At 43.0% G+C, this 23004-nt stretch overlaps 1 protein-coding gene across 1 annotated transcript in view; it reads left to right on the top strand.

Annotated features, from left to right (window-relative positions):
• Nucleotides 1-6156: 6156 nt before the first annotated feature.
• The window catches only part of LOC124711829 (dehydrogenase/reductase SDR family member 11-like), a 102971-nt gene continuing 86123 nt past the window's right edge, over nucleotides 6157-23004 (top strand). The window contains exon 1 of the mRNA XM_047242056.1: nucleotides 6157-6370. Coding sequence (XP_047098012.1) covers nucleotides 6239-6370 — 132 coding nt within the window. The 5' untranslated portion in view covers nucleotides 6157-6238. The remainder of the gene's footprint in view (nucleotides 6371-23004) is intronic.

The raw sequence follows: 23004 nt of genomic DNA, 5'->3' as shown, positions 1-23004 counted from the left end.
TGCCTCGGAACACCGGCTAATGCCCATAAACAATTTGCACTAACGACGGAAATACCGAACCTGAAAGCCTAGGTTGTAGATTGCAGACGTCGCCTGTCCTTAGCATGGGACATCGATTGTGAGAACAACAGCTGGTAGTTACTTTACTAATTCAGGACACAGACCCACTAAATTATCTGGCTGAATACTAGGGGTAAAACAACTACAGTGACGAATTTTAGAAGACCTTGACGTGAAAGTGGAAGAACAGTTTTTATCAACTTTTTCTTCAGAATGAATGTATTTGTGGAAATGATTGCAGAGGTCACCAATTATAAGAGCTAATGGAAGGAGAAGGATTAGGAAATAGTCTTTCATAAACCAGCTCAAAATAAAAATAATAATAATAAACTGTCAGACGGGGCGACATTTTATACCAATAGTGTAGTGCGACATGTGTACACTCTTTACTGTTGTTCCATCATTGATGCAGGTCAGTGTTGAGAAATGTGCTTGTATGGCTAGTCCCCCATTCGTATCTCCGGGAGGGAACTGCCAAGGGAAGGTGACCATAAGGAAAAGAGTGAATAACCGTCGAAAGGATAACGTTTTACGATTGGGGACGTGGAATGTTTGAAGTTTGAAACAGTTAGGGAAGCTAGCAATGTGAAAAAGGAAATGCAGAAGCTCAATTTAGATATAGTGGTGGTCAGTGAAGTGAAACAGAAAGAAGACAAGGATTTCTGGTCAGATGAGTAGGAGAAAACGTTGTAAAGGGTATAGGATTCGATATGAACAGGAAGGTAGCGCAGAGAGTGGGTTACTCTGAACTGTTCTGTGATTCGTTTGTTGTCATCTGAATCGACAGCAAACCAACAACGACATCAATGGTTCAGGCATACATGCCGACGTCGCAAGCCGCAGATGAAGAGACAGAGGAAGTAGAGGAGACACAGAAAGTATATGAGGATACTGAACGAATAATTCAGTACGATAAGAGAGAGGAAAATGTAATGTTCATTGCAGACTGGAGTAGAAGAAAGGGTTCCAGAAGAATATGGGCTTGGTATTACGAATGAGAAGAGAAAGACTAATTGAGTTCTGCAATGTATTTCAGGTGTAATGCCGAATACTCTGTTTAAGAATCACAGGAGGCAAAGGCATACTTGCAAAAGGCCGGGAGACACAGGAAGATTTCAGTAAGACTACATCATGGTCAGGCAGAGAATTCGATATCAGAGATTGGATTGTAAGACGTACCCAGGAACAGATGTAGATACACACCGCAATATAGCGATAATCAAGAGTAGGCTGAAGTTTAAGAAACCAGACAGGGGAGAAGTAGGATATGGAAGTAGTAAGGAGTGAAGAGATAGGCTTGAAGTTCTCTGCAGCTATAGATAATGACGAGGTCGGTTGGCAGTTCAGCTAAAGAAGAATGGACATCTCTGAGAAGGGCGATCGTGTAATTTGGGAAGAAAGACGTAGGTACAAGGAAGGTAACTGCAAAGAAACCATGGGTAGCAGAAGAAAAAAATTCAGTTGATCGACGATAGAAGGAAGTACAAAAATGTTTAGGGATATTCAGGAATACAAGAATACAAGGCAGTTAGAAATGAAATGGAGTGTAGGAATACTAGGGCGAAATGGCTGCATGAAAAATAGGAAGGTATCGAAAAAGAAATGACTACCGGTAGGAGTGACTCAGCATACAGGGAAGTCGAAACAACCAACAGTGAGATTCAACGTAAAGACGATAACATTGTGAGTGCAATGAGAAAATAGGAGAGAGCAGATAGGTGGAAAGAGTACGCTGAAAGCGTCTATGAGGTGACGACTTGTCTGATAACTAGACAGAAGGAGAAACGGCTTGTGACGTCGGCGTAGTCGATAGGGTTCAAATGGTTCAAATGGCTCTGAGCACTATGGGACTCAACTGCTGAGGTCATTAGTCCCCTAGAACTTAGAACTAGTTAAACCTAACTAACCTAAGGACATCACAAACATCCATGCCCGAGGCAGGATTCGAACCTGCGACCGTAGCGGTCATGCGGTTCCAGACTGCAGCGCCTTTAACCGCACGGCCACTTCGGCCGGCAGTCGATAGGGAAGAGATAGCGGATCCAGTATTAGAACCAGAATTTAAAAGAGCTTGGGAAGACTTAAGATCAAATGAGACAGAAGGGATAGATAACATTATACCGAAATTTCTAAAATCATTGTGGGAATTTGCAACAAAACGATTATTCACTTTGGTGAATGTATGTGACTGGCGATATATCATCAAGCGTCGACAATATGTAGAAGAACCAAGAGAGAAGAGTTGAAGATCAAGAACGAAGTACTCGGATTAAAAAGTGTATCACACAGGGATGAAGCCTTTTGCCCCTTCTGATCAACCCACACATCGAAGAAGTAAAGACGGAAATAAAAGAAAGGTTCAAGGGTGCGACGATAATTCTTCAGTGAAAGTGAACAATAATTACAGCATCCGTAGGACGGAATGAACAGTCTAATGAGTACAGAATGCGGATTGAGAGTGAACTGAAGAAAGGCGAAAATAATGATAAGTAGAAGAAATGAGAACAAAGAGAAACTTACCAAAATTGGTGATCATGAAAGAGGTGAAGTTGAATTCTGCTACCTAGGCAGCAAAGTAACCCATGATGGATGGAGCAAGGAGGATACAAAACGCAGGGTAGCACTTGCAGAAATGGCATCCCTGGGCAAGAGAAGCCTACTAGTAGAAAATATAGTCCTTCATTTGAGGAATAAATTTCTGAGAATGTTTGTTTGTAGCACAGCATTGTATGATAGTGAAGCATGGACTGTAGGAAAACTGGAGCAGATGAGAATCGAAGCATTTGAGACGTGGTGCTGTGGAAGAATGTCACATATTAGGTGGACTGATAAGGTATGAGGAGGTTTACCGAAAAATCGGCGAGGGAAGGAATACATGGCAGAAACTGACAAGGAGAAGGGGCAGAATGAATACGACTTGTGTTAAGACATCAGGAAATAACCTGCATGGTATTAGAGAGAGCTGTATAGCGTTAAATGTGTAGAGGGAGATTGGAATATATCCAGCAAATACTTGAGGATCTCGGTTGTAATGGCTACTCTTCGAGGAGAGGAACTCGTAAAGCGTCGCATCAAACCAGTCAGAAGACTGATAACTCACAAAAAAAAAGGCTGAAATAAGAAGAGCGTATTTTCGTATCTGAACCTATAAGCTGCAACATTTGCAAGTCTGCAAGTTGTATATCGTAAGCTGCAGTCAGAGAATAATATAAAATCCCTCTTTCTCCTCTATCTTCCTCTCTCAAAGTCACACATTCACACTTACTCTTCCGCACAGTGACATTGCACTTCCTGCCTCTCTCTCTCTCTCTCTCTCTCTCTCTCTCTCTCTCTCTCCGTTCCACCCCCCTCTCTCTCCTTCTCTCTCATCACATGCAACTTTTACTGCCTGTCTGTCTCTCTCTCTCTTCTTTCTCTCACCATCCCTCCCCCCCCCCCCCTCTCACACACAAACACACTTGAACCGTGATTTATCTTCAAAGAATATTCTTAAAATTTTATTTTATTTACTAGCGATTCATCAAGAACATTAACACATTTAATCACACTATGTAAGCGTGGAAGTAGTTGCTAGGGAGTAACTGATGAATTCATAATCAAATTGCTTTTAACAAATGGAAATTTTATTCCTAAAAGCGTTTTTTTTTCTTTTTTAAAAAAGAAACTGATTTAAAATTATAAGCAGAAAGCGCCCTCTAAATATGACAGATGCAGATTGATAGGGAGATTACCGAACAACCCGAACCACAGGTTGCTCTAACCCACCCCTACTCCACAAGGGAAAAACTGAGCATCCAATTCATAAATAACCACCATCCCGCGGGTGGGCAAACGGAGAAGAATGGTGGGACGACCCCAAAACAAAGCGGCTGGTGACCTCACGAAGAAAGCAAGTAGAACTTAACAAGTAAATGAAACTTAACTTCTAATAAACTGTAATTTCTGGAGAAGACCTGGTGCAGCACCTCCAAATCGCTCTCCCGAACCTCCTGCTGCCAGACGCTTCAACGGACGCAGCAAGGCGCGCCGATCTCCCGTCTCACGGCGTCGCAGCTCGCGCCGGCCAGACCGATGTCGTGGGTTCACTCCTGTTGCTCTCGTGTCGGCCGCGAAGCCACTACCCCTCGCTATACGGCGCGGCCCACTGGACTCACGTGGCGACCTCACATGCGCCGACGCTCAAGGCGGACAAGTCATCTTGTGTCTCACAAGGGAACCTCCCCATCGCACCCCCCTCAGATTTAGTTATAAATTGGCACAGTGGATAGGCCTTGAAAATCTGAACACAGATCAATCGAGAAAACAGGAAGAAGTTGTGTGGAACTATGAAAAAAATAAGCAAAATATACAAACTGAGTAGTCCATGCGCAGGATACGCCACAAAACGATAGTGTAAGCCTACGAGCGCCGTGGTCCCGTAGTTAGCGTGAGCAGCTGCCGAACGTAAGGTCCTTGGTTCAAGTATTTCCTCGTGTGAAAATTTTACTTTCTTTGTTTTCGCAAAGTTGTGATCTGGCCGTTCGTTCATTGACGTCTCTGTTCACTGTAATGAGTTTAGTGTCTGTGTTTTGCGACCGCACCGCAAAACCGTGCGATTAATAGACGAAAGGACGTGCCTCTCCAATGGGAACCGAAAACAGTTGATCGCAAGGTCATAGGTCAACCGATTCTTCCACAGGAAAACACGTCTGATATATTCTATACGACACTGGTGACGGTAGTGCGTCACATGACAGGAATATGTTGACGACCCACCTAACTTGTACACTTGGCGTATAGGTATAAAGATTCTTCATCCTTGCCTGATTTAGGTTTTCTTGTGGATGTGATACTCACAAAAAAGTGATGAAAACACAAGAGTTTGTCACATAAACTGCAACAAATGAATGCAATAGTTTCACAGTCGCTCAGTTTTCCCTGTGCTCTGTCTAAAGATATGTTTTTAACGTTTTCAAATTTTTCCGTGTGTAGACCGTCAAATCCTGCATATGTCCAAGCAAATCTGAACATGTCCTGGAATTGTGGAGAGCGAAGTTGATTATGTGTGAGTGCCTGAACTTTGATGATCGTCTGAAAATAAAAAAATTAAACTTTTCAGTCGAGGGAAGACTTGAACCAAGGACCTCTCGTTCCGTAGCTGCTCACGCTAACCACGAGACCACGACGCCCCTGAGCTTACACTATCCTTGATGTTGCATATCTTGCACATGGACTACTCAGTTTGTATATTTTGCTTATTTTTTTTCATAGATCCACACAACTTCTTCCTGTTTTCTCGATTGATCTGTGTTAAGTGTTTCAAGGCCTATCCACTGTGCCAACTTATAACTAACTCTGAGGGGGATGCGATGGGGAGGTTCGCTTGTCAGTGCGCGACCGACCATCCGATCGATGCAACCGCCAATGACCATTGCCGGAGCAACTGGAGCAGACTGGCGGCCTAACGCGCAGAGTCAGATGCAGGAGCTAAGCGCCGACCGGGCGACCACTCGCTGAGTTCTGTTACTGGCGGAGTGGAAAGACTCTCATTCTGCTGGTCTTAAAGGTTGATCCGAACGAAAGACATACTATCACTCGGAACGACAGACAGACACTTACTGCTTAACAAATGCGGACGAGAGACAGACTACCAAGCTGGGGACGAGAGACTGACCCAGACTGACCCTGGGGAGCTCATAGCACCCCTTAAATGCACGTGAACAGGCAACCTTTCCCCTTTCCCACCAGAAGGAGACACCAAAGCTGCGATTACCACAGCGGCGACACCGCCAGAAACGGAGCGCGACTGCTTCACACTACGCGCTGCGGCGCGCTCTTCAAAACTACCACCACCCAACACTCATATACTTACTCTTCCTCACAGTCACATTTCTCCATTTGTGTTTCTCTCTCTTCCTCTTGCTCTGTTCCGCGCGCTCGAGCTGCGGAGGCCTTGGCGGAGTCGCCAGCCGCCAGCGCTGAGCTGCTGCGTCACTTCACGTCGCGTGCTCCGAAAGTGCAAGTCAGTCGTGATGTGGTCGCGCTGCGTCGTGTCAGCAGATCCCCGCAGTTAAGGTCGTCTTTATATAGCCGCTGCCCGCCCCCACTGCCCAGCAGTCGCGCCTGCATTCTGGGAGCGAGAGCGCTCTGTGCGGATCTGAGGCAGGGACGAGACAAAGCAGACAGGACAGGAGGGGCCATGGAACGGTACCGGGGCCGCGTCGCGCTGGTCACGGGCGCCAGCGCCGGCATCGGCGCCGCTATAACTCAGGCGCTGCTCAGACGCGGCGTCAACGTCGTGGGGCTCGCCAGGAGGGTCGACAGAGTCCAGGTGAGCCTCTGCCGCCTCCTGGTCTGCGGTCAGACTTCCTCTCGCACGGATAGAGTCTTAACTTTGTAACAGGTAGCAGGATATCTCACTGACAGACTGTGTATCAGGCATTGAAGCTAACCTTAGAATGGGGGAACATAAAATCTGGAGGGCCACGAGGATCGCCTCTGGGCACCCTTTAATCTTTAACCTAAATACGAGGCGCTGTCAGTAAGTAACTCATTTTCATCTTGGAAGCAGGTTGGTTTTATTCAAGGTTCCAGTACATAATACAGGGTGATTCAAAAAGAATACCACAACTTTAAAAATGTGTATTTAATGAAAGAAACATAATATAACCTGTTATACATCATTACAAAGAGTATTTAAAAAGGTTTTTTTTTCACTCAAAAACAAGTTCAGAGATGTTCAATATGGCCCCCTCCAGACACTCGAGCAATATCAACCCGATACTCCAACTCATTCCACACTCTCTGTAGCATATCAGGCGTAACAGTTTGGATAGCTGCTGTTATTTCTCGTTTCAAATCATCAATGGTGGCTGGGAGAGGTGGCCGAAACACCATATCCTTAACATACCCCCATAAGAAAAAATCGCAGGGGGTAAGATCAGGGCTTCTTGGAGGCCAGTGATGAAGTGCTCTGTCACGGGCTGCCTGGCGGCCGATCCATCGCCTCGGGTAGTTGACGTTCAGGTAGTTACGGACAGATAAGTGCCAATGTGGTGGCGCTCCGTCCTGCTGAAATACGAATTGTTGTCCTTCTTGTTCGAGCTGAGGGAACAGCCAATTCTCTAACATCTCCAGATACTGTAGTCCAGTTACAGTAGCACCTTCGAAGAAAAAGGGACCAAAAACTTTATTGGCTGAAATGGCACAGAAAACGTTCACCTTAGGCGAGTCACGTTCATACTGAGTTGTTTCCCGCGGATTCTCAGTGCCCCATATACAGACATTGTGACGGTTGACTTTCCCGTTAGTGTGGAAAGTTGCTTGCTGGATGCGTGCTACATTTTCATCACTCGTTCTCGGCCGTCCAGAACTTTTCCCTTTGCACAAACACCCATTCTCTGTAAACTGTTTATACCAACGTTTAATACACCACCTATCAGGAAGTTTAACACCATACTTCGTTCGAAATGCACGCTGAACAACTGTCGTCGATTCACTTCTGCCGTACTCAATAACACAAAAAGCTTTCTGTTGAGCGGTCGCCATCTTAGCATCAACTGACGCTGACGCCTAGTCAACAGCGCCTCAAGCGAACAAATGTACAACTAAATGAAACTTTATAGCTCCCTTAATTCGCCGACAGATAGTGCTTAGCTCTGCTTTTTGTCGTTGCAGAGTTTTAAATTCGTAAAGTTGTGGTATTCTTTTTGAATCACCCTGTATTACTCCCACCCTTTTGGCTACAAAACATATTTTTCGACTTCGATAGGAAAACAAAAGTCGTGGGATAGCGATATACACATATACGAATGACGTTAGTATCGCGTACACAAGGTATAAAAGGGCGGTCCATTGGCCGAGTTGTAATTTGTACTCAGGTGAGTTATATCAAACGTTTATCGACTCGATTATGCCCGAACGACAGCAATTAACAGACTTTAAACGCCGAATGGTAGTTGGAGATAGACGCATGGGACATTCGATTTCGGAAATCGTTAATGAATTCATTATTCCGAGATCCAGAGTATCAAAAGTGTGCCGAGAATACCAAATCTGAGGCGTTGCCTCTCACCACGGACAACACAGTGGCCGACGGTATTCACTTTACGACCGAGAACAGCGGCGTTTGGGTTGAGTCTGTAGTGTTGGCAGAAGAGCCAACACTGTTTTTCTAGAGGAGGCCGAAATGCACGCGTTTAATTACACGCTGACTGGCGTGAGGTCTGGAACAGGACAATATCTTGAGAATTGCAAATAAAGTACGTAGTTGATATAATACTTAACTTTAATCCACAATTGTAGAACATCTCTCGTTACGGTACATGCTTCATAATATTAATTGAATACGGCGCCTTGCTAGGTCGTAGCAAATGTAGCTGAAGGCTATGCTAACTATCGTCTCGGCAAATGAGAGCGTATTTGTCAGTGAACCATTGCTATGAACGTCGGCTGTACAACTGGGGCGAGTGCTAGTACGTCTCTCTAGACCTGCCGTGTGGTGGCGCTCGGTCTGCTATCACTGACAGTGGCGACACGCGGGTCCGGCGTATACTAATGGACCGCGGCCGATTTAAAGGCTACCACCTAGCCAGTGTGGTGTCTGGCGGTGACACCACAGAGTCAATGATGGACTTGCGACGAACGTATCCGTTAGGACAGTGCCGCAAAATTTGGCGTTAATGGGCTATGGCAGCAGACGACCGACGCAATTGCTTTTGCTAACAGCACGACATCGCCGCTTGCAGCGCCCCTCCTGGGCTCGTGACTATGTCTGTTGGACCGTAGACACATCAGTGACCAGAACGTCTCTCCAAGTTGTAACTCACCTACAGGTGCTCAAAATGCGCTTCGTTTGTGATGTGGCAAGTATCAGTTCGTAGTGAAGAGTTATTGACAAGGTGTGTCTGGGAAGGCGCGAAGGCAGCCCGCTTTGTGAGTCTGGTGATTGAGATGCCTATCTGCTGGTGCGGACTAATTCGATGTGACCATACGGTGAAGAGGATTAACAATGAAACCTGAGGACAACGCGAGTTACAGGTGGAATCTGTAATTATAAGTATTCTGCTAACCATTAGTAGGCTACACCTTACCAACGGGACACTGATATACTGTATATAGCAATAACATGCAGCAGTTCTCTGATAACCTATCGTGTGACGCATAGGTCCCATTGGCAATCAAAGGGTTAATATGCAGCAACTTCAGTGTGTAAGTTGTTTTTTTCTTTCCATCTAACGCTCTTCTCGCAGACAGATCATTTAATTTACCACCTGATGTTTTCTGCACTGTCGTAACTACCCCTGTCAGTATAGACTACCCTTTTTGACTCCCCGCACCAACACTTCAATTTTGAGCTGCTGCCCAGGGGAAAACAGCCTTCTATGGCTTGCTTGAGCCACATATACTTGGGGGTACTAAACAGAGTAAAAACATGCTACCTGTAGTAGCTACAATTAATAAAATGCCAATGAAGTAAATACTAATGTAATATTGTTCAATACAATCTCCTCAGTTATCACTGCCCACACTTATATCCTTAACACTGTGTAAGTAATATTTTCCCAGAAGAAACCATTTAATAAAACAATTTAATTTCGGTTCAACCTCTCTAACTTACTGAAAGTATGAGTTAACGTGCCTGAGATTTAAGTTACTTGAGATAAGTAGCAACAACGAGAAGTTTTAACTGTTACTTCAGCAAAAAGCTTTCGTTGTGTATGGTCATGGCGAAGAATACCTCGGTGACTTCCTAAGACACTTGGACATCCTCCATGTCAACATAAAATTTGCCATGGAAGTAGAAAAGGACAAAAAAACTGCCATTTCTAGGTGTGCTGGTCACAAGGGATGGTGAAAACCGGGGACAGAGCGTGTATCGAAAGCCGACGCACACGGACCGATACCTGCACAAACTATCAAACCACCAACCGAGCCAGAAAAAGAGGCATGATTAATACGCTCGTAACGCGAGCAGGACGAATATGTGAACCGCAGCACCTCAGACGCGAAATGCAACACCCGGAAAGTGTTCTGAGGAGCAATGGGTACTCCACACATTATATTAGAAGTGTAACAGAGACAAACACTCGGCGAAGTAAGGAATCAGAAAAAGAAATGTCGGGTACGTCCTTTCTGACTTAGATTCCAAGAGTGATGGGCAGGATCGGCCGTATATTGCGCAAACACGGCGTAATGACGATTTTCAAACCGACAAGGAAGATCAAAGAGTGTCTTAGATCGGCAAAGGAGAAAAGGGACCCTCTTGCAATGTCGGGAATATACCGCGTACCATGCACGTGTCGGAATGACTGGACGATCAATCAACACCAGGATCAAAGAACATAAGCGACATTGCAGGTTGGGGCAGGTGGAGAAATCGGCCGTGGCAGAGCACGCACTGAGTGAGACTGACCAAGTAATAAAATTCGCCGACACGGAAGTTCTGGCTGTAGAGAAGCACTATCACACCCGCTTGTTCAGATAAGCTGTAGAAATATAAAAACACGGGAATAGTTTCAACAAGAAAGAAGAAAGCCTTAAGGCAAACGGATCCTGGCTTCCCGCACTGCAGCGAACGACCGTCGCAGGTAGCAAGAGGAGAACCGCACCGAAAATGACCGCGGAGAAGCCATCGTACGTTGGCGCGCCAGGTACATATGGTCTGCGGCCGCGAGCTCGGTTCCAGTTCACCACCGGCAATGGAGGGTGAAGCTTTGGCAATGCCACACACTCGTGCTGGCGAAACGTCGGTAAAATCTTCAGATGAACGTCGGCCGAAAAACTCGAGACAGAAGCCAGTAGGCAGTTTGTCAAAAAGCTATACGTTTATTACAGGAGTTATCTTGAAACGCACTTACGAGAGGACAGCTTCCAAAGAGTCACAATCTCTGATGAAGAAACACTTAACTGTGAAAAATGGCGTGTCATCATCCCGCGTTGGAGACCCATAAACTAGAAGTGTAATCCTTATTAAAAGGTGTCGCTCTAATTGCCCTCTTGAAAATTGCCACTTATACGTTACAATAGAAAGTGTGTTATTTGTAGTCGCCTCGTTGACCGAAGTATCTGTAGTTCACGTCGTAGAGTAACATGCTTCACTCAGAAAAGAAGCCCGATGTTTATCGAGGTCGCTGCACTTGTTGAACATTCCTCACCATTGTTCGAACATTGATGTTTTTTTATTTCTTTCTTAGATATTTGTTTGTGGCGAGAAGCGCTTCGGTACATTTATATTTCACAGTCCGAACTATACATCGAAAATAGTTCACTGGATAAAATCATTACTTATTATGTGGTCATAGACTGCTATAGTTTATATCTAGAATCACTTTTGTATATATATCTTTTAAGTCTGCACTCCGCGGAAACACCGAAAACAGTCCACTCTGCAAAGACTTTATAGCACTGTCTGTGCATCGTAGTTTCGAAGTTATTTTGCGAGGTTATAGTCTATGACAGGAAGCACTTTAACATATTTACAACTTCACAGTTTGCGATCTGCATCGAGAACAGCCCACGTTGTACACCGAAAACAGTGTATAAAGCTGCTCTTACACACACACCATTCCGTCGGTCATGCACGACAATAACGTGTCTGCACTTCTCCTCAGACTGCCTTGTTACCGTTTCACATAGCGACCTCTCGATACATTATAAAGCTCGTCTCTCTCGCATAATAGTACACAGATTATGATGTCTTTAAACTTTTTAAGGAAATTACATTTTTGTGCACATAGAAATATTTTAAGCACAGAACAGAAGAAACTGAAAAATAATAACTACATAACTGGCAGTTACACAACGTGTGTAGAACGAAATACAAAACCGGTAATGTTGGAGTTCTGTTTTGAGGTGAAAAGGAAAAAAAAGAAAAAAGTTATGTCGGACTATGGTAATATCATTACAACAGTTATCAAGGGTTCAAACTCAGCATTACGAGAAAGAGCTTAAAATAACAGCAGAAGACGCCTACTAGTGATTCACAGTTAACAGTTTAAGTCTTAATTTCAGTAAAGAGTCATCAAAAATGGTTCAAATGGCTCTGAGCACTATGGGACTCAACTGCTGAGGTCATTAGTCCCCTAGAACGTAGAACTATTTAAACCTAACTAACCTAAGGACATCACAAACATCCATGCCCGAGGCAGGATTCGAACCTGCGACCGTAGCGGTCTTGCGGTTCCAGACTGCAGCGCCTTTAACCGCACGGCCAGTAAAGAGTCATATTAGGAAACTTCAGACAGGCAATAAAGACGTTAGAAAGAGACGGTAATAGTCATACACTAAATGAAACACACTCCATTAAATTTCCGAGGTTGCAGCTGTATAACTGTTTTAGTCAATCAAAGACTCTAATCAAGAAGCCGAATTCATTGTGTTGTGCCTTTAGAAGCATCTCTCATTGTGATGACCTACATATAAAAGTGTTGGCATGTTAGACATATGTTGGCTCCCTGTTGTCTTCCGGTGCTATCTCCTAGGTCAGTGCACCCGAAGTAAATAAATTATTTCTTCAGCGGAAGCGAGCCGTGGCAACATTGAGTGAGGTACATAGTCGTACATTTTACAGAAGCCTTACTGGGCATCTGGGAATTCTTATATTCACATCTAAATGCTTTTGTTACTTAATGGTTTTGTTGCTAATAATAAACACCAGTTTCAGTCACTGCACAAGAAACGAAAACAGTTGTCATGTAGACTTTGAACTCCTTGTCTAGGTTTCAGAATGGAGTTACTAATTCTTGTGGTAAGATTTTCAACAGGCTCCCATTAACATAAAGCAAGAAACTGAGGAACTCTACGAATTCAACAAAAAAATGGAAAACATATATCTTGTCAATGTGTCTGAACACTTAGATTGCTGTCCTTTTCTTCAGCCCAAAGCCTGGGTTGATGCAGCTCTCCCAGCTATTCTATCTTGTGCAATCTCCGACAATTATTGCATCTCCGAATAACTACTGCAACATACATCCGCTTGAACCCGCTTACTGTATTCATCTCTTGGTGTCCATCTACAGTCTTTACCCCAAACATTTCCCTTCAATAGAAACTGGTGATCCCTTTATGTCTCAGAAGGTGACCTATCAACTGACCCGTTCTTCTAGTCAAGTTGTGTCACAAATTTAATTTCTGCACAATTCTATTCAGTACCTTCTCTATCCATCTAATCTTCAGCATTCTTCTGTAGCATCACATCTCAAAAGCTTCTGTTCTCTTCTCGTCTGAACACTTTATCGTCCAGCTTTCTCTTCCTACACGACTATAAGCCAGAAACTTAAATCTGTATTCGATGTTAAAAAATTTCTCTTCTTCAGAAAAGTTTTTCTTGCCTTTGCCAGCCTACATTTTATACACTCCTTGCTTCGGCCATCATCAGTTGTTTTACTGTCCAAAAAAGCAAAACTCATCTATTACTTTAAGTGTCTCAATTCCTTATCTCTTTCCCTGAGCATCGCCTGGTTTAATTCGACTACATTCCACTACCATTTCTTTGCTTTTGTTGATGTTCATCTTATATCCTGCTTTGCAGACGCTGACAAATCCTTTAAAATGCTCTTCTAAATCCTTTGCTCTCTCTGAAAGAACCTTAAAGATTTTTCTTTCTTCTCCTTGGACTTAAATTCTTACTTACAATTTTTCTTTGGATTCCTTTAATGCTTGCTCATTGTACAGATTCAATAACATCTGGGACAGCTCCAACCTTGTTGCAATTCGTCCTCACCCACCACATCCCTCCATGCCTCTCGACTCTTATAACTGCCCTGTAGTTTATATTTTCTCTTTTTGTCTTAGTCGTCTTCTGACTGGTTTGATGCGACCTGTTACGAATTCCTCTGCTGTGCCAACCTTTTCATATCAAAGTAAAACTTGTAAGTAGGCTGCTTATGTTTCCTTATTGGTAACGCCACGTAGCGCTCTGTATGTGCTGTGTGCAGTCTGTGGCTAGTTTGCATTGTTGTCTGCCATTGTAGTGTTGGGCAGCGGCAGCTGGATGTGAACAGCGCGTAGCGTTGCGCAGTTGGAGGTGAGCCGCCGGCATTGGTGGATGTGGAGAGAGAAATGGCGGGGTTTTGATATTTGTAAGAATGGATGTTATGAACTCCTATATATATTATGACTTGATGATATTAAGGTAAATACATTGTTTGTTCTCTATTAAAATCTTTCATTTGCTAACTATGCCTATCAGTAGTTAGTGCCTTCCTTAGTTTGAATCTTTTATTTAGCTGGCAGTAGTGGCGCTCGCTGTATTGCAGTAGTTCGAGTAACCAAGATCTTTGTGAGGTAAGTGATTTGTGAAACGTATAGGTTAATGTTAGTCAGGGCCATTCTTTTGTAGGGATTTCTGAAAGTCAGACTGCGTTGCGCTAAAAAAAATATTGTGTATCAGTTAAAGCACAGTCATGTATAAATTTTTCTAAAGGGACGTTTCAAACTTCCAACCTACTTCCTCATTATTTACTGGATGTAGCCCACTCTCCGTGTTTCTCCGCAGCTTACACCCTCTGCAGCTCCCTGTAATACCATGATGGTTATTCCCTGATGTCGTAACGGATGTCCTGTCCTAATGTCCCTTCTCTTGTCAGTGTTTTCCATGCATTCCATTCCTCGCCGATTCTGCGGAAAACTTCCGCTTCCTTATTTCATCGGTTCTCCTGATTTACTCTTCTGCAACACCACACCTATAATGTTTCTGTTCTGTTCCGGTCCCATAGTCCACGTCTCACTGCCTTACAATGCTGTGCTCGAACCGTACTTTCTCAGCAATTTCTTCCTCAACCTAAAACTTCTGTTCGATACTGTGTGAGCGTGGGGTTGACCTGTTATTTTGCACAACGGATTGATCTGAGATGTATCCTCTACCCTGTGGCTCCTGAAAGATGCAATTTCCACCACCACACTATTACAGAAGTCAACAGACTTGCCAAAAACTTGAACGCAAATCGATGGATGAAAAAATCTGTACTCCATGAAACTTTTGAATCAACTCTTACAATTTCTCTGGTCTATCTGTTATAATTGTATTTATTTGTCTTGAATCGAGTACCAAACGTATGATCCCATCCTTCTTACTTACAACGTGTAAGGGTTAATTATATGGTGACTTGGCGGGTTCAATTATGTCATCATCGAACATTTTTCTGATTTCAAGAAATACTTGCTCTCGATAATTATATGGTATGGAATAAGGTGGAACACAAAAGGGTTTATGATCTTTGACCTCAAATTTGTGTTCAAAATCTTTAATGCTACTTGTTTTGGTGCAAATACCTCCGCATGTGATCTCAGTATGCCTGCTAAATTTTTTTTATCGTGGAGCGAAATATCATCTATTTCCTCTATCTTCTTACTAATTTCTTGATGAATTTCTTCTGTTATTTCTGGTGGGACTGGGTCAAGGTTTTCCTCAAACTTATATCTAGGGTGTCTCTCCTCCTCTATTTCGTTCCCTTTTTGACTTAAATGCAATTGCTTTACTTTTCCCTGTTCTGTTTCATCGTTCAAAGTTTGAATAAAATATAGTATTACATAATCTACGAAGCCTTGTGGTATCCAAATGTAAACCTTACGCCCATTAATGAAATCTACACCGATTATCATATTAGCCATAAGTTTTGGTACTATTATAAAATTGTTTTCAAATTCGTAACCTTGGCAATTGAATGAAAGACGTGTTTCGTGTTTCACCTCTGTTGCATTTTTTCCTAAGGCTCCAAAAACTCTTATCCTTTTCGTCCTTAAAATCGGTAATTCTTTCTCTCTATTGCACCTTTCAAATAGGCTTTCTGATATAGCCGTCACTTGACTCCCACTATCTACGATTGCTTGTGTCGTGACTTCACCAACGTTTATCTTTAATATGGGTTGTATAATTGTGGATGTTACGATTTCCTTTGCTTGCATCAAATCCTCTGCTATAGATTCATAGCTTAACCTGTGGATAATTGTACATTCCCTTTGTGTTTGTGTTTGCTTTGGTGTTAACTCCGTGAGCAAAACCGTTTGCGACCTATCTACCTCTTTTCGTCTGTTTTCGAGCTCCCGTCTCTCCTTTTCCTTCATTTCCAAACATTCCCAAATGTACTCTCTCTCTATCTCCTCATAGTCACCCATGTTGTATACATTAAACGTCTTTTGTGTTTGTGGCGTCTGTGTTTTGTTTTTATCTAGGATACTCTGCTCCGTTTTATCGCGTTCGCTTACTTGCTTCTCGTCAAATATATTGCTAAGTCCGGTTAACAATTCTTCGTCGCTTAGTTCTCTAATACACGGAAGTGGTGACAGTTCATCCTCGCTTTCAGAATTTTCCCATTCTACGCTGTTTTCCCAAGCTATGTAGTTTAAATCGAGTGTATCTGGTGCTGACTCTTTGTCGGAAATTTTCGTAAGTCCCTGTTTGTCTGAATTTTAGCTATTTTCAGTTTTTTCTAATTTTGATCTAGCTACTTCCAAAACATGAATGTCCTTTTTTGATTGTCTTTATGAATGGACGTCAGTTTGCCTAACCTCTTCCGGATTTTCCCGTCAATCTTTACGTTTTTCAGGATTTGGTGGCCTGATTGCTACTTCTGGTTTCCCTTTGCTGTGTTGTTCTTGTCTCTGTGGGCCATAACTTCCTCGGTAGTTATTCGCGCCTTGGTCTCGCCAGTTGCTGTTTCTAACATCCTGACCTCTTTCAAAGTACCCTTGACCTTTGGCATTTTGATTCCTAAACCCATATCCGCCACTGTATGAGTGTCCATTACCGTTCCTATTTCGGCACCAATTATTCTGGTTATCGTTTCTATGCCAATTGTCTCCATTGTGCCACTGTCTCCTGAAATTATTGGTGTTAGGATTACGATTATTATTATTGGAATATTCGTTCTTAGTCCTTTCCTTTTGCTGTTCTGTTTCCTTTCTTTTTTCTTTCACCTCGTCTTCTTTAAACATAAATTCAAGTTCCCTTAAAACCTCCATGAATTCGTCAGTATTTTCATTTTTTCCTACTATCACCTGTTGATACTTTACCGGTAATTTCATTCTACATAGACGTATCAGCTCTCCGTTACTGTATGGTTTGTCTAGGCATTGATTCTTTTTGTCCATTGTATCAAAGAATATTACCACGCTTTTCTCTCCTGAGTTTTCATGTGGTGTCATTTGAAGTAACTCTTATTTAATTTTGTTTTGCGCCTCCTTAGACCAATTTCTTTCAAGAAATGCTGTTCTGAACTGAAGGTAAGGCGTACAGGTAGCCGCGATCTTTTGCATCACCTCTGCTACTGTCCCTGACATGTGTGCAAAACAATGGTTCAAATGGCTCTGAGCACTATGGGACTTAACTGCTGTGGTCATCAGTCCCCTAGAACTTAGAACTACTTAAACCTAACCAACCTAAGTACATCAAACGCATCCATGCCCGAGGCAGGATTCGAACCTGCGACCGTAGCGGTCGCGCGGTTCCAGACTGTAGCGCCTAGAACCGCTCGGCCACTCCGGCCGGCGACATGTCTGCACAAATGAAGTCAAGTTTGTGAGCTACGTTCCAGTGGTTTGGTAAGCCTACTTGAAACTGGTAGATGAATGTGCGTGCATTCAAGCTACCGCCTTCTTCCTTGAAATGTTGTAATTTTATGACTGTAAGGAAGTGGTCTGTATCATATCTACTCATAACTCCGGTCTGTGGCTGATTCATGGACTCAAATAATCTGCCACTGCTTGTGTCGTCGTGTTTATTCTCTGGTAATCTACTGCCTGTCTGCCTATTCACAATTTCCTGACTGATATCCGCGTCATATCGTATCATTGGTGAACAAAAGTGTTGTTCGTGTGTTTCTACTCTCGTCGTTCGCGGTATCGTTAGTACCTGTGCTGCTATTATGTTGTGTCATTGGATTTACTGGTTCAGTTGTCTGTCTTTCGATTGGTATCGGCTGAATGTATGTATTGCGTTTATCTAGATACTGTGCCTGGTCCTGTGGCATGTCATGTATTACTTTAATCGGAGTTTTCTGTTTCGATTTCTGCGCGAGTGTTACGTCTAGCCTTGGTTCTACTTGAACTTTCTTAGACGACGCGTGTTCGTGTACTGAATTAACGCTTGACGTGTCAGTTGTTTCGCTACAGGTGTAATCGGTCTCGATCTTTTCTTCGATAGTTTGTATCAACTCTGTTCGAAGCTTTTCAAATTGATCTTTGTTTTTAAGTTCTATTTTATTGATCTGCTGATCAAATTTTTTCAGTGCAACCTTTGCGACCTAGCTTTGAATTGCTTGTTCTTCCGAAATTTGTATTGCTGTTCGAGTGGCTTTTTCGTAAAACGTTCTACCTTTTTGTCAAAGTTTACGATGTCCAATGGGATCTTGTCCACGTCAGTGCGAAATTGCTGCTGACCTTGTGTTAGTACCTGAATTCTTTCTCTAGATTCTTTCGCGTCTTTGTTTATCTGAGGGATCTGACTATCAATTCTGTGCGAACCATCTGGATTTTAACCTGTTGGATCTGTGTCTTAATCTCTTGTCTCAAGTTCTGATTATCCTGTTGGATCTGTGTCTTAATAGCCTGATTATCCTGTTTCAATATCTGATTATCCTGTTTCAATTCCTGATACTGTTTTGTTATCTGTGTATTCTGTTTCGTCATACTAGCATTCATTTTTTGTAACATCTCCATGATCGCGTCCTGTCCTGTAACACTACCTTCTGCTGAACTATGTATTCTCGATCTATTGTTTTCTACTCGGTCAGTTACGTCGCTTACTGGGCTATGATGTGGCGTTTCTAAGTTTGATAACTACAATAACCCATGGTGTCTGTGTTGAGGACTAGTTGCGTTTGTCATTGAACCATTACGTGGCGCAAACAACTCCGCATCTGCCCTCTCTGTTGTGAATATCTTGTGTTTGCAGGTACAGTTGCGTCTGTTACGGAACCTTTTCGTTGTGCTCGTAACTCCGCAAAATCCTGTATCTGTTGTTTAGGCATATTTAGAATGTGTACGATAGGTTCGACGTATTCTAAATGTTCCCCCTCTTCCTCACTGTCTACTTCTCTTTGAACGTTGGCTATCTTCCGGTTCATTGACTGTATTGACGCGTATTCTGTCCCTCAATATGCGGCAAACAAACGCGTTTCCTGTGCTCGTTTCGCTTCTAATCTTTGCCATTTCCTACGTGATCTGTCTATTTCTGGCTCAGAATGTGCCCTACCTGGGATTTCATATTCTGGAAATTTGATGTTCTCGTCCCCTCGATTCCCATCTGTCTGATCTGTCTCAATTTCATCCCAGTCTAACTGCGCCTGCTGATTCTGCAGCTCCCCGACTGTCCTATTATCTGATTTACCGTCTGTCCTATTCTCATGTTCACCTTCTGTCCTATTGTCAATAAGCTCGTTTACTTGCTGTCTATCTGGTTGATTCTCCCCCATGTTGACTTCTTGCTGTTTCTCACGTAACCTTTTGGCCTGTGCTCTCGTTAAGATGGAAATTCTTTCAACACACCACAACCCTGTCTACAAAACTGTACGACCACTTAGCAGTTGGTTGAACCAACAACAACAACAACAACGTCGTGACCTCTCGACTAATGTTCTGTCTGCTCTGCTACAGTCTCCAATCTCCACCTGTGAGCTTTCAAAGGGAGAAAAATGTTATTTCTTAATTCTAACTTATATGATGCTGCGTCACACTGCGTCTCTGTGTCACTCTGCATCTGTGCCTATCACCTAAAAATCCTATGCCTTAACAGCTACACAAAAATCGTAAAAAAATGCAATATTTTCCAACACAATAACACACGCCCTTTTCTCTACAATTCTGCTTTCTTCACTACCTGTATCTATTCTGATCCCAATCTTTGAAAATAGTTCTTTAATACATGAAAGAAAATTATTCAAAGTGCTACTGCTGCGACCTGCTGTACCTAACTATGCTGACACTTTCCTATCCTGGTAGCTTACCTATTTTACCTATCGTGGCAGGGTCGCCATTTTCTGTGAGCGTGGGGATATCTTCTGTTATTTTGCGCAACGGATTAATCTGAGATGTACCCTTTACCCTGTGGCTCCTGCAAGATGCAATTTCCACCCCCACACTACTACAGAAGTCAGACAGACGCTCCTAACGTTCTAAAGAGAGATGCCTGAAAAACTTTCAGCAATAAATATCTTCTGGAGTCGTCTGCCCTAAGGAAATGACAAAAAATTCACAAAATTTCTTACATAACTAGTGGGATACTTGGGTACTGGTGTAGCGCTAGTTAGTGTAAGAAAAACACGAAACTAACGAAAATTATTATTTATTTTGCAAAAATTCTGAGAAATCACAATGGCACTTTTAGTTATGAATTGAACAAGTTATATCCTGGTTCTTTTCGGAATGTGAAGTTACCTCTCAAGGATAGGATTCGCTAATGAAATTTCTATACAAAGATTAAGATTGTTATTGACTTGGCAGAATGGTTGAGAGCCATGCCTACTCAACTTGAATAATCATTCGTTAGAAAGTTGCTAGGTACGGTCGAGGCTGTCGCATGTGAAATTCAGTGAAGGGTATTGTTGTGGAGGAAATATGGGGCTCGCAATAGCTGTAGCGCACAATACTGTAAGTTGCGATGACTGCAGTCTGTGCAGCTCGCTGCTGACAAATAAGATAACTGTCGTTCTATCTGGATTGACCTTCGCCATTCAAACTCTCTCTACGCCTTGATGAAGTCAAGGACTCCTATTCGCCCCTAGTTTAACTATTGGCGTGGTACACTGGTCAGATAACCAGTCCACCACGATGCCACTCAAAAATTCGCTCGCAGGCGTTTAAGTATAACTGTCCGTTCACACCGCATAATAAGTGTGTCGACCAACACAGTGAACAATGCTTAATTGCAAGGACTCAGTATAGAGTCGCACTTCGATTCGCTCTCAACAGAGGAGCTCTTCCAGTGAAGTACTGAGGAGAGACTTGTTCCTCGCTCTTTCAGTACACGTACGAGCGCAAACGCTCTCGTTACGTGTTCTCGCTCCAAGAGCGACACCGGAACGGCCCCTCTCCATGCCAGACGTGAAGGGGTATTCTTTCGGTCTCTTCCATTAATCCTTCAGCTCAAGGCGTCAGAAATATCGTCTCCAACCAGCATTGCTCTTCTAAAACGGGAGGATGACGTTTCGTTTAAGGCGACCAATCCGGAAATCTGTAGCATTGGCGTTTGGCGTTTGCTGTCTCCCTGTGAAAATCTCTGAAACTGCGTGCTATGTGTAAAGAATGCGTAGGCTGGCCGCTCCCACACAATGTAGCGGAATTTGCTTTTAAGCCGAACACGGGGCGTTCCTCCTTTCCCTCGGGCAAACGCTGTCCGCTCCAGGGGCGGTCACCAGCCTACATAGACAGGCTGACTCGTCCTCTGAAGGGGCCGGCGTCCCGTTGTACGGTTTCGCTCCCGAACTAAAAGCTCCTGTGACCATCGTGTCTGGAATGTATGTGTGTACGCCAGCCTCGAGTATTTCAACCCCGGTGCACTTACTTGTTATTTGCATATCATTTACGTGAATTCATACAATATTGACTTTATCTTATCGAGTTTCGGTTCGAATGAAACGTCTTGATGTGTGGAATATTATTATGAGGGCGGAATATGTAAGCAATGAAGGTCAGGAGACCATGACGTCTTACAACTGGCAGACTTCTCTTGTCCAGGAAAAAAGCTATTTTGCCACTGCTGTGATGCTTTGTATGTCCTTCTTGTTCCATGTATCATGGGCTACTTCGCTGCCTAGGTAGCAGAATTCTTTATCTGCTTTGTGAGCTCCAATTGTGATGTTAAAACCGTCGCTGTTCTCATTTCTGCTACTTCTCATTACTTTCGTCTTTCCTGGTTTTACTCTCAATCCATATTCTGTACTCATTAGACTGTTCATTCCATTCATCACATCTTGTACTTCTTCTTCACTTTCACTGAGAATAGCAAGGTTATCAGCGAATTGTGTGATAGTCCTCTTACTTGTCAACTCTTGCAACATTGGGAACTGTGTGGATGATACTTTTACGGTCTGTCGGTATATCGCCAGTCTGATACATTCTACACATTTGTGAATAATCGTTTTGTTGCCACTTTCCGCAATGATTTTAGATTCTAATAATGGATCCCATATTTCTTCTCTATCGATTCCTGTTTCTTTTTGTATCACGTCATCAGATAAATCCTCACTCTCACAGAGGCCTTCAATGTACTTTTTCCATCTGTCTGCTCTGTCCTCTGCATTTTACAGTGGAATTACACTAGCGCTCATAATGTTGAGGCCCTTACTTTTAATTTCACCAATGATTGTTTTGACTTTTTTATTTGCTGAGTCAGTGAGTTCGACAATTATTTCTTTTTGATTTCTTCTCGTTCTTTCCGTAACCATTTCTCCTTAGCATTATTGCACTTCCTATTTATTTCATCCCAAACTCACTTGTATTTATGTATTCCAGAATTTCCCTGAACATTTTTGCACTTCCTTCTTTCGTCGATCAACTGAAGTATTTCTTGTATTATCCATCGTCTCTTCGCAGTTAGGTTCCTTGTACCTATGTTTTTCTTCCCAGCTTCTGTGATCGCTCTTTTTAGAGATATCCATTCCTCTTCAACTGACCTTCCTACTGGGCTATTCCTTATCGCAGTGTCTATAGGCTCAGAGAACTTTTGTATTCCACTTCTTTGCTAAATGATTCTTCCTGACTAGTCTCTTAAGCTTCAGCCTACTCTTCATGACCTCTAAATTCTGATCTGAGTCTATATCTGCTCCCGGGGGCGCCTTACAATCTCGTATATGACTTCCTAATCTCTGCGTACATCCGTTATAGCATTTTCTGCTGTTGATATTACCCTATACTCATCTGACAGAAATCCTTGACCTCTGTGGATTTGACTTCACTAACCCCTACTATGTTTTCAAAAGCTTTCCCTAACTCTACAAATGCTATAAACGTAGGTTTGCCTTTCCTTAA

This window comes from Schistocerca piceifrons, chromosome 8, assembly GCF_021461385.2.
Source record: "Schistocerca piceifrons isolate TAMUIC-IGC-003096 chromosome 8, iqSchPice1.1, whole genome shotgun sequence".
In the NCBI taxonomy this organism is placed as follows: Eukaryota; Metazoa; Arthropoda; class Insecta; order Orthoptera; family Acrididae; genus Schistocerca; species Schistocerca piceifrons.
Note: the sequence above shows the minus strand (reverse complement) of the source record. Positions and strands in the feature narration are given on the sequence as shown.